We start from the raw sequence: 15,011 nt of genomic DNA, 5'->3' as shown, positions 1-15,011 counted from the left end.
AGAGGTTGCAGAGAGCCAAGATCACGCCACTGCACTCCAGCCTGGGTGATGGAGCGAGACTCCATCTCAAAAGAAAAAAAAAAGAGGAAAGAAGGAAGGAAGGAAGGAAAGAATCCTGACCTTAAGTGATCTACCCACCTTGGCCTCCCAAAGTGCTTGGATTACAGGCATAAGCCACCATGCCCACCGTCTTTTGAGACGGAGTCTTGCTCGTCTTGCCCAGGCTGGAGTGCAGTGGCACAATCTCGGCTCACTGCAACCTCCGTCTCCCGGGTTCAAGCAATTCTCCTGTCTCAGCCCCCCAAGTAGCTGGGATTACAGGTGCATGCCGCCATGCCTGGCTAATTTTTGTATTTTTAGTAGAGACGGGGTTTCGCCTTGTTGGCCAGGCTGGTCTCGAACTCCTGACCTCAGGTGATCCACCTGCCTCTGTCTCCCAAAGTGCTGAGATTACAGGCGTGAGCCACCGTGCCCAGCCTATTTATGGATTTTTAAAAAGGTATTCATTAGAGAATGGCATTGATAAGGATTTGTAAGACTTTTTGGGACATTTGTGTATAATTAGCTATAAGAGCATAAAAAATCTAAACAATGACAAGAAATGAGGTAATTATTAACTCCTGCATCCTTTAGGAAAGGACATAGAGTGCACTGCTGGGCTGTGCAGTGAGCAATATGCACCATGCCATGGCAGTCACATGGTGTCTGCTGTTTAACCAAAAATCTGACCAAATAGGAGGATAGAGGAGGGAATCGAGCCATATCCTTACCTTCTTTTTCTTTTTTTTTTTTTTTTGAGACGGAGTCTTGCTCTGTCGCCCAGGCTGGAGTGCAGTGGCGCAGTCTCGGCTCACTGCAAGCTCCGCCTCCCGGGTTCACGCCATTCTCCTGCCTCAGCCTCCCGAGTAGCTGGGACTACAGGCGCCCACCACCACGCCCGGCTAATTTTTTGTATTTTTAGTAGAGACGGGGTTTCACCGTGGTCTCGATCTCCTGACCTCGTGATCCGCCCGCCTCGGCCTCCCAAAGTGCTGGGATTACAAGCGTGAGCCACCGCGCCCGGCCCATATCCTTACCTTCTATGGCAGGAAGCCATTGGATAACATTCAAATAAATTGAAGATCCAGTGCTGGTAGTATTAATTAGAAGCATAAGGCCGGGCATAGTGGCTCATGCCTGTAATCCCAGCACCTTGGGAGGCGGAGGTGGGCAGATCACTTGACGTCAGGAGTTCGAGACCAGCCTGGTCAACGTGGTAAAACCCCGTCTCTACCAAAAATACAAAATTTAGCTGGGCGTGGTGGTGCACACCTGTAATCCCAGCTACTTGGGATGCTGAGGCAGGAGAATCGCTTGAATCCAGGAGGCGGAGGTTGCAGTGAGCCAAGGTCCTGTCACTGCACTCCAGTCTGGGCAACACAGTGAGACTCTGTCACAAAAAAAAAAAAAAAAAAAAAACCCAGCAAGGATTATTTGAACCAGTGAAAGAACTGAAAGTGGTTGGTTATGGTTACCACAGGAGCAGGACCTGAAGGAAGAGCTAGTGACCTTTTGTGTTTTTTTAAAACTTTTTAACATACTAAGTCTTTTTAAGATTGATATTTATTCCAGGTGCATGTACTGTTACGATGTAAAAATTTTTCCTTAAAAAAAAAAAAAAAAAGCCAGGCGTGGTGGCTCACACCTGTAATATGAGCACCTTCAGAGGCTGAGGCAGGAGGATCACTTGAGCCCAGGAGTTTGAGACCAGCCTGGGCAACCTGGTGAGACCCCATCTCCACAAAAAATTAAAAAAACAGCCAGGCAAGGTGGCATGTGCCCTCTAGTCCCAGCTACTCGGGAGGCTGAGGGGGGAGGATCACTTGAACCCAGGAAGTTGAGGCTGCAGTGACTGTGATTGTGCCACTGCCCTCCAGCCTGGGCAAGAGTGAGAGACTCTGTTTCAAAGAAAAAAAAAAAAAGAAAAAGAGACAGGGTGCGGTTGCTCACGCTTGTAATCCCAGCACTTTGGGAGGCCGAGGTGGGTGGATCACCTGAGGTCAGGAGTTCAAGACCAGCCTGGCCAACATGGTGAAACCCCATCTCTACTAAAAATACAAAACATTAGCTGGGCATGGTGGTGGACACCTGTAATCCCAGCTACTCGGGAGACTGAGGCAAGAGAATCGCTTGAACCCAGGAGGCAGAGGTTACAGTGAGCCGAAATCATGCCACTGCACTCCAGCCTGGGCGACAGAGCAAGACTCCATTAAAAAAAAAAAGAGGAGGCTGGGCGCGGTGGCTCATGCCTGTAATCCCAACACTTTGGGAGGCCGAGGTAGGCGGATCACCTGAGGTTGGGAGTTCGAGACCAGCCTGACTCACATGGAGAAACCCTATCTCTACTAAAAATACAAAATTAGCCAGGCTTGGTGGCACATGCCTGTAATCCCAGCTACTTGGGAAGGCTGAGGCAGGAGAATCGCTTGAACCTGGGAGGTGGAGGTTGCGGTGAGCCGAGATGGCACCATTGCACTCCAGCCTGGGCAAGAGCAAAAACTCTGTCTCAAAAAAAAAAAAAAAAAAAAAGGAATAGAAAAAGACAAAAGAAAGGCCCAGTGGCTGTTAGGTGGAGAACATACTGGAGTGAGGGCAGTGGGCTGGGAGACAGCTGGCTGGGGGTGCCAGTCCCGAGTGAGGGTGCAGTGTGAGGAAGGCCCACACAGGGAGAAGGGGAAGCCGGCCAGGCATACGGAGAGTTTGAGTTGCTCATAGCATGTTTGAGGGGTGCCTGAGAGGCTTCTGGGTAAGGAAGGAGGGTTCTAGGAGACTCAGCTTGGGAAGGGAACCATACCTCATGAGCACAGCTCTGAGAACAGGATTCCCGTCCTGAAGCTGCAATGCCCAAACATTTTAGCCTCAGATTCTGTGAGGCCCATGGGTAAGGTTGTGGGCTTCCCAGCTCGGTGGGTTAGAAAGGCTCCCCAAGACGGGGTCTCGTTCCTTCTTTGGTGCCCCTCCCTGACTCAGCTCAAAGGTATAAGGAACCAGGTCACCAGGTGAGTGACTGACCAGTGTCCAGCAGCACCTGGGACCCTGGCCTTCCTCTCCTGCAGCTGAGAATCTCCGGCCTCCAGCTGTGTCCTGTGAGCTGGGTGCAGGTCAGCTACCCTGCCCTTCTCAGGGCTCCTGTCCCTCCTCTCTGCTCCCCTTGCTCCCGAGTGCCCTTCCAAGTTACTCCAGACCTGCTCCTCCGTGCTTCTGCCCCTTACACCCCGTAGTTCCGCACACTAGCCAGAGCTCCCCACACCCTCCGGTTCACCCTGGCGCAGCCCCACCCCCTCCCCGTCCTCTTCCTCTTCCCTCTCCAAGAAAGGGGCCGGCGCTCACCCTTCCTGCCTCCTCTGAGACCTTCTTCCTCCTGCTCCCACCAGGAGCTCTCTCAGCACTGCCAACCCCTCGGGGTCACCCGTACCCTTCTTTCCTTCAAATACCCTCAGGCCTCCCATCTTTTTTTTTTTTAGACGGAGTCTGGCTCTGTCGCCCAGGCTGGAGTGCAGTGGCGTGATCTCGGCTCACTGCAAGCTCCGCCTCCCGGGTTCACGCCATTCTCCTGCCTCAGCCTCCCGAGTAGCTGGGACTACAGGCGCCTGCCACCACGCCCGGCTAATTTTTTGTATTTTTGGTAGAGACGGGGTTTCACCGTGTTAGCCAGGATGGTCTTGATCTCCTGACCTCGTGATCCGCCCGCCTCGGCCTCCCAGAGTGCTGGGATTACAGGCGTGAGCCACCGCGCCCGGTCAGGCCTCCCATCTTAAAGCTCTCCTTGGGTCTGCCCTGACCCCTGTCCGCACCCTCTGCTTTCTTTCTCCCCATTTGGAGCTGGGGTTTGCTGCCTGCTCTCACTCTGCCCGCACCTCACCAACTGCACTAAGGAAACAGCCCCATGGGAGGCCGCCGGGACCTCCAGGGCCAATGCCGGCTTCCGCTGCCCCCACTCAGGCTGCCCTGGGGCGCTCAGCACTGTGGCCGCTCCCTTCAGGGGGTGGGGAACAGGTGTGGGAGCGCAGTGGCTCCCCCTGCCCGAGTTCCCAGGTGTCCTCCCGCTCCCTCTCGGCTTTGCCTCGTCCTTCCTGGTGCCCTGGTTTCCTAGTGGTGGTCCTCGCTCTCCGCTCCCCTCCCTCTGTTCTCACTTCCGCATGAGAGGCCCCCAAATCCACAGGGTCAACAGCCTGCCCCCTCGCTCAATTCCAGAACCGGGCAGCAATGGAGCTTTCGTCAAAGTTCTCCCTGGGCTGGAATGCCTTCTACCTCTGCACACCCTTGGGTCAAATCACTGCCTCCAGAGGCCTCAGGAATGTTCCCAGCCCGGGGACTGGAGAACCCATGGGTGTTGACTATCTGGCTTGTCGGCTGCCTTTCTATCTTGTGTTGATCTGCCAGCCAGCACATTTATTCATTCATTTATTCAAAAAATACTTAACACGTTGGGGGCTGTGATGCTTCGAAGGTAGGAATCAGCAAGACAGGTAATCTTCCCACAGGGGTCTGCAGACCTGTGGGCTTAGTAGGTAGGGTCTGTATCCCAGTCCACCCCTCCTTGTCCCCTGCCCAACTCATGGACACAGTTCACTCGAAGGAAATTGAAGGCACTCTCTTGCTCAGTGGGGATGGGGACAGGGCTTGGTGCCCAGGGTTAGGCAAGAAGAGAGGCAGGGCAGCTGGTAGGGGTGCGGGGCTGTAGACGGAGCCTGTGGGTGGCTGGGCAAGGGGAGAGCTGTGGGCAGCTGCCCCGCCTCAACTTAATTCCCTGGGCAAACAGCAGCATTGGGAGGGCTGCCCACCGCAATCCCGCTGTGGCTCTGGCTTCAAAGGGCCCTGGGGACTGTGGGTGGGGTGGGCTTCTGGGCTTCGTGGAGGTGTGCACACCCTCTCCAATTCCTGGAAACTCCTACTTTCCTGGGAGCGCAGGTCCTGGGGCTCAGACCTCTCTGTCCTCAGAACACCAAGGGCGGGTGAGGGGCTGGTGGGAGTCAGTTCAGGACTGTACTGGGAGGCTATCAGGGGCCAGTAGGGAGACCCTCAGCCCCGACAGCCCCCTCCGTTACGGTCCCCCCACCTCTCCTTGCCGTGCCAGCTCAGGCTGGCTGGCTTCCGGGGGCAATGTCCTTCCAGTTGGCCCCTGCCAACCTCTGACGCAGACAGGGAAGGTTCAAGCCCCAGCATGCCCAGAAGCTCTGACCCGCCCACCTGGGAGCCACAGAGTGCGGCAGACACAGGTGCCCCGGGAAGAATGCAGCCCCTGAGGGCCTTCTGCGCTTCACCTGCTCAGCTCACACCAGTCAGTGAGGCCTTGGCATGGGGGGGCTCACAAAGCCCCTCCCCTGCCCGAGGTCCCACCCCGCCCACCCCCATCACCTGTGTTTTCCTCCTCATCAAACAAGAATGTGTCAGCAGGGCCCGGGCTCCTCCCCCACCCCATTGTTAACAAGGCTGGCTCGGCGGCCCCTTCCCACATCCCCACCCCCAACAGGCCCAGGCCTGCCCCAAGGGACCAGCCCACTGCCCCCTGCCGGGAGCGCACCTACACCTATTTACCTTTGGGCCTCAGCCCAGGAGGGAGCTGCACCTGACCCTCCACCGCCCCGCCTTCCTTCCTGCCCTCCAGCTCACCCTCTTCCGGCAAGTCTGGGTCCTGGGGCGGGGGAGGAGGTGGAGAGCCATTCCTAACTCCTGCCCCAGATGGAGCTCAGCTCTGCAGGGGGCCTGGCCAGTTTGTCCCAGCGCAGCATAAAGTGCAGGGTTGAGGGGGATCCCTGGGGACCTTCCAGACCTGAGAGTCACTGGGCCCCGGGTGGCCTGTCCTATTTAACAGGATGTGCCCTGGGCAGGGAGGGGGAGCCGTCCAAGGTCTGAGCTCCTGGCCTTTCCTCCCACATCCTGGCCCTCCCTGCTCTCTCCACCACATTCCTAGCTGGGGGATACAGCGGGAAGACAGAATGGGGAAGAGGCTGGAAATTCTGGGACAGAAGGGTGGCTCCGTGCTTTGGGAACAGGCTTCCCTCAACACTTAAAATGAGGTGGGGCTGGGCGTGGTGGCTCACTCCTGTAATCCCAGCACTTTGGGAGCCCGAGGCGGGCGGATCACTTGAGGATCCAGCCTGGCTAACATGATGAAACCCCGTCTCTACTAAAAATACAAAATTATTCGGGCTTGATGGTGCACACCTGTTATCCCAGCTACTCAGGAGGCTGAGGCAGGAGAATCGCTTGAACCTGGGAGGTGGAGGTTGCAGTGAGCTGGGATTGTGCCACTGCACTCCAGCCTGAGCGACAAAGCAAGACTGTCTCAAAACAAAACAAAAAAAAAGAGGTGGTTCAGGTGGGGGCTGTCACGTGCAGCAGGGGCTGGTTATCCCAAAAGTGGAGATTGCAGGTTAGAATGAAAGGAGATGAGGAACCTGCCAGGGAACTTGAGTTATGAGCGCAAAGCCACACAGCTCCAAAGAGATAGGACAGTGAATGAACGGTGATCTCGGATTGGGATGCTGGCACAGGGAGGAGCGTGACAGGGCAATCTGCAAAGTTTGAATGGGGTCCGTGGATTAGATGGGATTATCAGGCCAATGTGAATTTCCTTTTTTTTTTTTTTTTTTTTTTTTTTTTGAGACAGGGTGTCACTCTGCCACCCATGCAGGAATGTAGTGGTGCAATCAGAGCTCACTGAAGCCTTGACCTCCTGGGCTCAGCTCAGGTGATTCTCCTGCCTCAGCCTCTTGTGTAGAGAGTAGCTGGGACCACAGATGCACACCACCATGCCTGGCTAGTTTTAAAAATTATCTGTAGAGGTCGGGCACGGTGGCTCACGCCTGTAATCCCAGCACTTTGGGAGGCCGAGGCGAGCGAATCATGAGGTCAGGAGATCGAGGCCATCCTGGATAACACAGTGAAACCCCTTCCCTACTGAAAATACAAAAACTTAGCCAGGCGTGGTGGTGGGCGCCTGTAGTCCCAGCTACGCGGGAGGCTGAGGCAGGAGAATGGCTTGAACCCGGGAGGCGGAGCTTGCAGTGAGCCGAGATGGCGCCACTACACTCCAGCCTTGAGACTCCATCTCAAGACAAAACAACAACAACAACAACAAAAACCCAGAAGTGCCCTTGTTTTAAGGAAATACATACTGAAGTATTTAGTGGTATGGGGAGTCAGGTCTTCAACGTACTGTCAAATGGTGCAAAACATATTTTGGTTAGGATTACATTGAACCCAGAAATAAGAGGTAAATGGGCTGGGTGAGGTGGCTCACGTCTGTAATCCCAGCACTTTGGGAGGCTGAGGTGGGTGGATTACTTGAGGTCAGGAGTTTGAGACCAGCCTGGCCAACATGGTGAAACCCCATCTCTACTAAAACTACAAAAATTAGCCGGGCATGGCGGCGGGCGCCTGTAGTCCCAGCTACTCGGGAGGCTGAGACAAGAGAATCGCTTCAATCCGGTGGGGCGGGGCGCACAGGTTGCAGTGAGCTGAGATGGCGCCACTGCATTCCAGTATGGGCGGCAGAGCGAGACGACTCAAAAAAAGAAAAAAAAAAAAAAGAGGTAAATGAACATCTTTTTACGAAAAAGCCACCCCACTGAGGGGCAAGGCAGGGGTGAGTAGGAGTGAGGGGCTCCTAGCCCATGCTCTCGCCATTCCCCAGCTTGGCCTGCTCCAAGGGCCCCCTCTCAGTTTTGCTGCACATTGGAAGCATCTGGGGACCTTACAAATGCTGAGGCCTGGGTCTCACCCTGGAAATTCTGGTCTAATTGGTCCAGGGTGCAGCCCGGCAGTGGGACTTTTCAGGAGCCTCCGGGTGACTGTCCAGCTGGGGCAAACCTCGATCTGCTTCTCAGGCCTGGTGCTCCCCCAGTTGGGGGGAGTCCTGCCTGCCCCAGACATTGCCCCTCTTCCCCCCAGCACAGGCCTGGGGCACACAGCTACATGCCCCGCCTGTCAGTCTAAAGCTGGAGGCTGATCCCGTGGGGAAAAGGCTGGAGCCCACCTTGTTCCCCCAATGGTGGGGTCCATGGAGAGGAAGGGGGCAGACAGTGGGGAAAAGGAGAGGGGAGTTGCTTGCAGGGTGAAGGGAATTGGGGCAGCCCTCAGCCTGCCTTCCTGGACCCTGCAGGCTGCGTGCCCTCCTGCAGTATTTAGAATAATTAGCAAGTGAAAGCAGCCGGTTAGCAGGGGAATGCCAGGTTGGCCTAGAGCCAACCCCGAGGATGGAAAAAGAAAGGGGCTTTGGGAGAAAGGGGTCTGTGGAGGCTGGGCAGGAATGCTTGGGACGTTGCCTGTGTGTGCGCCCGTGTGCGAGGAAGTGGCTCTCTGGGGGCGTCGTGCACCCGTGAGGGTGTATATGTGGCGGGGACTGAGTTGGGAGGTGGCTCCCGGGCAAAGCAAGGGGGAGGGGATTGAAAGGTGCTGGCTGAGTGTCACCCAGACACAAATTTCCCATGCCTCAGTTTCCCCATCAGAACTCCGGTAGTCTGGCTCCTGCCAGTGTAGGTGGGAGGGATGGGTCTGAGCTCACTCCCTTCCTTGGTGGCCTTCCTCCTCTCCAAACCTGCGTTGGGCCAGGTTGTGTGGGAAGTGGGGGCCCTGGGGCTGGGTCCCTCCAGGAGAGGACCAAGGGAGGGAGGTGCTGGAGACTGGCCCAGGCCGGGGATGGCTGACTGGGGCAGGCGGGCCCGGGCAGGCCCTCGCAGCGGGGGACAGCAGGGGCTGAGCCCAGTGCACACTTAGCCTTTGAGATTCCCTGGGTCTGGGGGCGGGGGCCATTCCTCCTCCCTTTGTCTCCTGATCCCCCAGAGCTGTGGGCCCCAGTCTTCCCACTGCACAGATGGAGGCACCAAGGCCTAGGCTGCAGGGGACATCCGAGAGCCACCCCTCAGCCCCTTCCTCCCTGGGGATGCTGAGGTCATGGGGAGTTGGTTAGTGCTCTTTGCAGGCCCTAAGTGCCCCCGCATCTTCCTCTCAGCCATCCCTCACTCCAGCCAAGAGAAGCGCTGCCCTCCAGAACACTGAGCCCTCACCTGTTCCCACAGAAAGTTTTGAGCAGGTCCATATTTAGATTTTTAAAAATTTTATTTTTAAAAACTTTTCATTGTAAATAACTTTCATGAAAAGGTTAAATTGCCCCACGGGGCAGGAGGGTGGATGTGGGACGCAGCCCAGGGAGTCCGGGTGGAGCAAGGCACGCCCCGTGCCCCCGAGGAGTGCAGGCAGGAGCGCGGGGTACTCCAGTTCTTGGTCCCAGTAGTTCCAGCAAGCTCGGTGTCCCTCCCAGTTAAGCCTCAGCTACAGCTACACTCACTACATTAGTCTGTCTGTCCTGCCCCTTACAGCTTGGCTGCCCCGGCCCCCAAACCGCCAAACGCAAACTTCCTGCTGCTCTCAGCCTCAAGTCGGGTTTAAAGATTAGGGATTTACGTCCCCTCCCCGCCCCCTAGGGATGGGGCCAGGCAAAGACCCCAGAGGCCCTAGAGAGGATCTCCTTGCCCCACCCTGTGCCCCCACCTCTTTTTGGTCTCCTCTCTCTGCCCCCTCCCCCAGTCCATCTTCTGCCCTGCCCCGCCCCATCCACTGCCTGCCCCAGCCCCAGGGAGGCTCTGCCGGGAGAAGCCTCCAGGGGGTTAATTTGTTGTCATCTAATTAGCATTTGTTGTACCTGGGGACTCTCTCTGGATAGAGACCTTGGGAAGGAGGGGGGAAGCGGAGGTGCTCTGGGAGGGCCCAGTTCTGTTCCTCCCCAGCCTGACCCGGGCCCCTCCAGGCCTTGCTCTCATGGTGCAGGACCCTTTAGCCGGCTTCTGGGGCTGGGAAGACGTGGAGCAATGAAACACTGTGTGTACAAGGCAGGGCTGGGGAGAGGAGGCAGCGATTCGGGGGGTCCTGGGCCCTCATTCTCAGCCTCCTGGGCTTGAATCTGATGGCAGCTGGGGCTGGTGGTCATGTGGCCTGTGGGGCCAGCCTTGGAGCCCTGGCCCAGCCCCTGCCTGGGTAGTGGGGTGTCTGTGGATCTGTGTTGGGGGGCAGTTCTGGGCCCTGACTTGGGCACTGTCCAGAGGTGGGGCAGGGCCTGGCCTCTTACAAGAAGGCCCCCACGCTGGCCCAGTCCTGCAGGTCGGAGGCCAGGGTGGCGTCCCCGGCTTCAAAGAGGGGCTCCGGGGGCAGGCAGCCACTGCCGCTCTCGTCCCAGGGGTGCTGCAGGAAGGAGGTGGCCAGGAAGGTCTCATCGAAGTCCAGGCTGTTGGCAGCCTGCTCCACCGAAGGCCCCCAGGTGGCGGGGCAGTCGATGTGGCGGCCGTGGACGGTGAGGTCCACGTCCACGTGTGAGGCGGGGCTCAGAGGCGGGCTCAGCTCCAGGGCCTCCAGCGCACCCAGCTCCCCACCCAGAGTGCCGGCGTCGAAGATGGCCTCCCAGTCAAAGTTGCCTTTGAGGGGTTCCAGCTCACCCTGCTCCTCCGGGGCGGGCAGCAGGGTGCTGGGGGGCCGCGGGACCTTGGCCACCCGCTTGGGCAGCGGCTGTTTGCGCTTATGCCCCAGCCTGCCCTCGCCTGCACCCCAGCCCGCCTCCCCGGTGGCCTCCTCGAACTCCCGCAGCAGCTGCTGGGCCTCGGTGTTCACCGTCAGCGGCCCGGCCCGGGGGACAGCGCTGGGCTCCTGCGCGGCCTGGCGGGCAAAGGCTGGGTGGATGTGGACAGGGGGCAGTCGCCGCTTCTTGAAAGCCCCGCTCAGTAGCCGCTCCGCGTACTGGGGGTCGATGCGCCAGAAGCCCCCCTTGCCTGGTTCGTCCTTCTCCCGAGGCACTTTGATGAAGCACTTGTTCAGAGACAGGTTGTGGCGGATTGAATTCTGGGTGCAGGGAGAGAGCGAGAGAGAGAGAGGAACCGCAGGGTCAGTGGGGATGGGGAGATGAAGTGGCACCTGGCGCTGCTGCGCGCCCCCCATCTTTTCTCTGGGAGGGGAGAGGAGGGGGGGACAGACACACTGGTCTGCCTAGGCGGCTGCGGCTCTGGGACACCAGCCACGGGGCACTGGGAGCCCGGAGTGCTGTCGGGGGCTTTTGTTCCCTGTTGCCGGGATATCTGCCTGCTCAGTCATCCGAGCTCTGAGCCGCAGGGTGGCTCTCGGTGCCACCCCCGTCGCCTGCCCTCCCTCTCTCACCCTGCCGCTGACAGCCTCTGGCCAAAGCCCTCGGCTCCCCCAGGGCCTGGACCACCGTCTCCCTTTGCCTGGGCCTGGCTGGCCCTCTCTGTGACTGAGTGGTTCCAGGGAGGGGGCTGGGCAGCCGAGAATGGAGAGGGAGGGGGAGAGAGAGAGAGAGCGCGCAGGGATGAGAGGTGGGGGATCTGATGACTTTCCTTGTTTGTTGAGCCGGCTGCTGGCCTGAGCCTTCACCCCCCACGGCCCCCTCCCCCCACTCCAGGCTCAGTTGATCATTACCCAGCCAAGAGCTAAGAGCATAGCACTCATTCCTGGGGCCCGTTTCTTCGAAGCCCAGTTGCACAGGCTTAGGGTAGGGTGGGGCTGAGGGTCTCTGCTTTTTCGGTGCAGCTACAAATGACACTGCTCTAGGGTCAGGGGCATTGGAAATGGCTTGGGACTGTGGTCCTGTGGCCTGCCTGCTTTGGGTGCTTCAGGGAAGAGTCTGGGCGTCCTTGGGGGGCCTCTGCCTCCAACTAGCCCTTGATGGTGATGGCGGAAGACTCTTAGGGCACTGCCTACTCAACCTCAAATCCACCATCCTCCTGCCTTGTCCATTCTTAGGTGCTCAATCTTGTCCAAAGCCTGCTGGGGGACAGGGGTCCTGGGCTGGGACGGCAGGGCAGGTGGGTGGATAGCGCCTGGCAGCAAGGCTGGGATGTTTACATGGTGGCCTGGGCCCCTTGGCTGCTCAGTGCCTGCTTCCAGAGACGTGGAACATGAAGCCAGTGTGGTAGGCAGAGCCCCAGTGGGAGGCACCTGGCTCAGGTAATTGTCCCCCCAGGGAGGTTGGCTGACATCGGGGGTTGGAAGCAGGAAACTGAGCAGAGGTTGAGGTGGGGGGCTGGGACAGCAGCTTTAGGAAGGCCCCTTACCCCCTCCACCCTCCATTGGGACATACCTGGCCCTCACGTGCTACAGCACCCCTTCCATTCCACCCTCCCCAAGCCAACTGCAAAAGGGCAGGATGTAGAGCCTGGCAGGGGGGCCTCGTTCTAGTTTCCGTTTCTGACTCCCGGCCCTGACAAACCATGCCGGGGCAGGGCAGTGTCTAGGAATTCTAGGACTTGGGACAAGAATGTGCCTTCAGTTCATCGCTCTCCCCAAGGAGACTCTGTCCACGCAGAGTCTAGCCCTGGTCTTTGGCCTGGGCCTGCTGGATGAATGGCAGGTTATTTCCCCTTGAATCTCAGCCTCTGCACCCCTGAAGCCCTCCACCTCTGGACATTCTCCCTTCTCTCTCTCTCTCTCTCTCTCTCAGTCAAAGGAGGGGCAGTTGCAAGAACTGGGCTCCTTTGGCAGTGCTCCCTTCTGGGGCCCTGGCCGCACCAAGCCTACTTGGCCTGCAGATCTGGGATATGAATCCAGTGCGGCGTGGAGAGCGAGGAGGGAGTGGGGAGGGAGCGGCCGCCGCCCGTGCCTCCTCTACCTGCCAGGTGGGATCTGCGTGGCGGAAGTAGCAGAAGTTGTCCGTGATCCACTTGTAGATGGCCGACAGGGTGATCTTGGTGGCCTTGCTGGCCTGCATGGCCATGCAGATGAGCGTGGCATACGAGTAGGGTGGCTTCACGTGCGGGTTGGTGGCGTAGTCCACGTCGTCGGGGGGCGGGGCCTGCAGCCCCGGGGGCGCGCTCCGCGACGTGCACGACGACGTGGGCTTGCCCGGCGTGTGTGGCTGCTCCAGGCAGGCGGGGTCGGCCGCCAGGGGGGACCCGGGCGCCGCCGAATCTGGCACCTGGTGGTAGCCGTGGGGGTCGGTGCCCCCCGGGGGCAGGGCGGGGGCCTTGGCGTTGAGAATGGAGAATTCCTGCAGCCACTGCAGGCTGGTCAGGCTGTCATCCAGGGCGTCGGGCTCCTCCAGGCCGCCCTCCGTCCCGGCCTCCTCCGCCGGCCCGGCTCCCGAGAGGCGCAGCCAGCTCTCCGCCATGTCTGCGGGGACTCTCCGAGGGGGCGGTCAGCATCCACGGGCTGAGCCGGGGGTGGCCCGCCGCGCTCTCTGGCCCGCTGAGTCCCGCAGCTCCGGTTAAACGGCCTCCCGGAAGCGCGCTTCCATCTCGCGACCCCGGGGGCGCCTCCTCCGAATAAGTATGTGGTGCCTGCGAGGACCACGGTGGGAGCTGAGCACTACCCCACCCCAGAGGGGACAGTGTGTGTAGGGGGACGCCTCCTCTAACATCATCCCCGCAGCTGGGGAGGATCTTTTAGTGCCGAGGTCTGGGAAACAGAAGCAAGGCCCTGGGGTCCCACCCCCACCAGATCCGCCTGCCTCTTCCTTTCCTCTTGGAGGTTTTATTCGCCAAATAAAGGAAGAGGGTAGGGGCATCCGAGGCTATCCTTTTCTCCCGAAGAGCAGGAAATCAGGACCCCCTTCCTCCTCGCAACAAATGGAGATGGGGCGAGAAGTTTGGGAGGGCAGTACGACGGGGCGGGGGCGGAGGAGGTCCTCTGATCCTTGAAAAGGAATATTATGATAGGGGATCATCGGGAAGGAAGGGGACGGAACAGTTATGGGGGGCAGGAGGCGAGTTTCCCCCAGACTCCTCCGATGTCAGTCCCTGGGCCCACCACTTCCGTCAAGGACGAATGAGAGAGAGGGTTGGGACCGTCGCCCACCCTTCCCCCTGGCCTGCAGCCCTCCCCATCCCTTACCTGGCTCAGAGCGCAGCCCAGGCCAGAGGAAGGTTCTGGAAGAAGTTGCTCCCACCCCCTGCGGCTCTCTGCCCTCAGCTCGGGGGCCCTGCCAGCGCCTCTTGCCGCGCCCCCCGCCCGACGGGCGCTTCTCTGAGCTACCGCGGCCTCGGGACCGGCATTAAGTAGGCGCTCCAAAGGCTTCTCCTGCTGCCATGGCGACGCTCCGCCCCCATAAACAGCTTCCGCCGCTGCCATTGGCCAGCACGTCTCCAAGGAGACCGCGGGCACTTGCCACTCTCTCTGGCGGCAACTCTCTTCCAACTCCCTCCTTCTGCCGCCCTCTCCCGCGCCACCCAACCCCCTACCCGCCGCTACGTCCCGGCTCGGCTCATTCGCGCCCGAGGGCCCCGCGCTGGGGTCGGAGAAGCGCGCGGCCCGCGGCACCGGGAACCGCTATGGATCCGTTCGTCCTGGCGAAGCACGACTCTCGCCCCCACCGCCTTCCTGTCCCGGTCGCTTTGAGGCGTCGACTGCTTCTGGGACAGAGCCTGGGGTTGGGGTGCTAAGGCTGGGAGCGGGCTCAGGCTTGGGAACCGTATCCTTGAGGTTTTCTTTCCTCTCCGCTACAAGTGGCACTTTCTCATGTTTCTGCAGCCTTTCCCTCTCCCCCGACTCTTAGGGTCTTTCTCTGGTGTCCCTGGCAGGTCTGACGTTCTGATGCCACCTGCCGCTTACATCCACAGAGGCGGCAGACACACCAAGAGGGTAGGGTAATCCAGTATGTCCCAGTAAGCAGCTCCTTCCCCACCCGTATCCTCGAGGTTCCAGGAAGCTGACATTCCAGAGGCTTCTGCAGAAGCGCACTCACTCCTCTGGAGACAGCTGATGAACCAGAGCCCCTGGGTAAAACTCTGAAGTCATGGACTTGTCAAATTCTCCTAGCGGGGTCATTTGCCCAATTAATTTCACCAACCTTTAACTGACAGGGATTAAGAGTAGAGGGACTCTGGGGACTGTATCCCTTCCTCCTCCCTTTCCCTGGCCTCCCTCCTGTCACCAGCTTTCCTGCTCTTTAATTATTGAGGAGCTGCAGGGTTAGACGTTCTCCGGTTTAAGGCGGTTGCAGAGGCAGTGGTGGGGGCTGGGTTGCTTACCCC

At 59.0% G+C, this 15,011-nt stretch overlaps 1 protein-coding gene across 1 annotated transcript; it reads right to left on the bottom strand.

Moving 5' to 3' along the window:
* Positions 1–9,083: 9,083 nt before the first annotated feature.
* FOXJ1 (forkhead box J1) lies at positions 9,084–14,102 on the bottom strand. Its single transcript, XM_055242174.2, has 3 exons — positions 13,873–14,102; positions 12,653–13,319; positions 9,084–10,872 (listed from the first exon to the last, which is right to left on the bottom strand). The coding sequence occupies exons 2-3, from the start codon at positions 13,148–13,150 to the stop codon at positions 10,105–10,107; spliced, it is 1,266 nt and encodes a 421-aa protein (XP_055098149.1). The 5' UTR covers positions 13,151–13,319; positions 13,873–14,102; the 3' UTR covers positions 9,084–10,104.
* Positions 14,103–15,011: the final 909 nt, after the last annotated feature.

The sequence above is a fragment of the Symphalangus syndactylus genome, chromosome 14 (genome assembly GCF_028878055.3).
Source record: "Symphalangus syndactylus isolate Jambi chromosome 14, NHGRI_mSymSyn1-v2.1_pri, whole genome shotgun sequence".
NCBI lineage: Eukaryota > Metazoa > Chordata > Mammalia > Primates > Hylobatidae > Symphalangus > Symphalangus syndactylus.
This window is presented reverse-complemented; position numbering and strand designations above follow the sequence as displayed.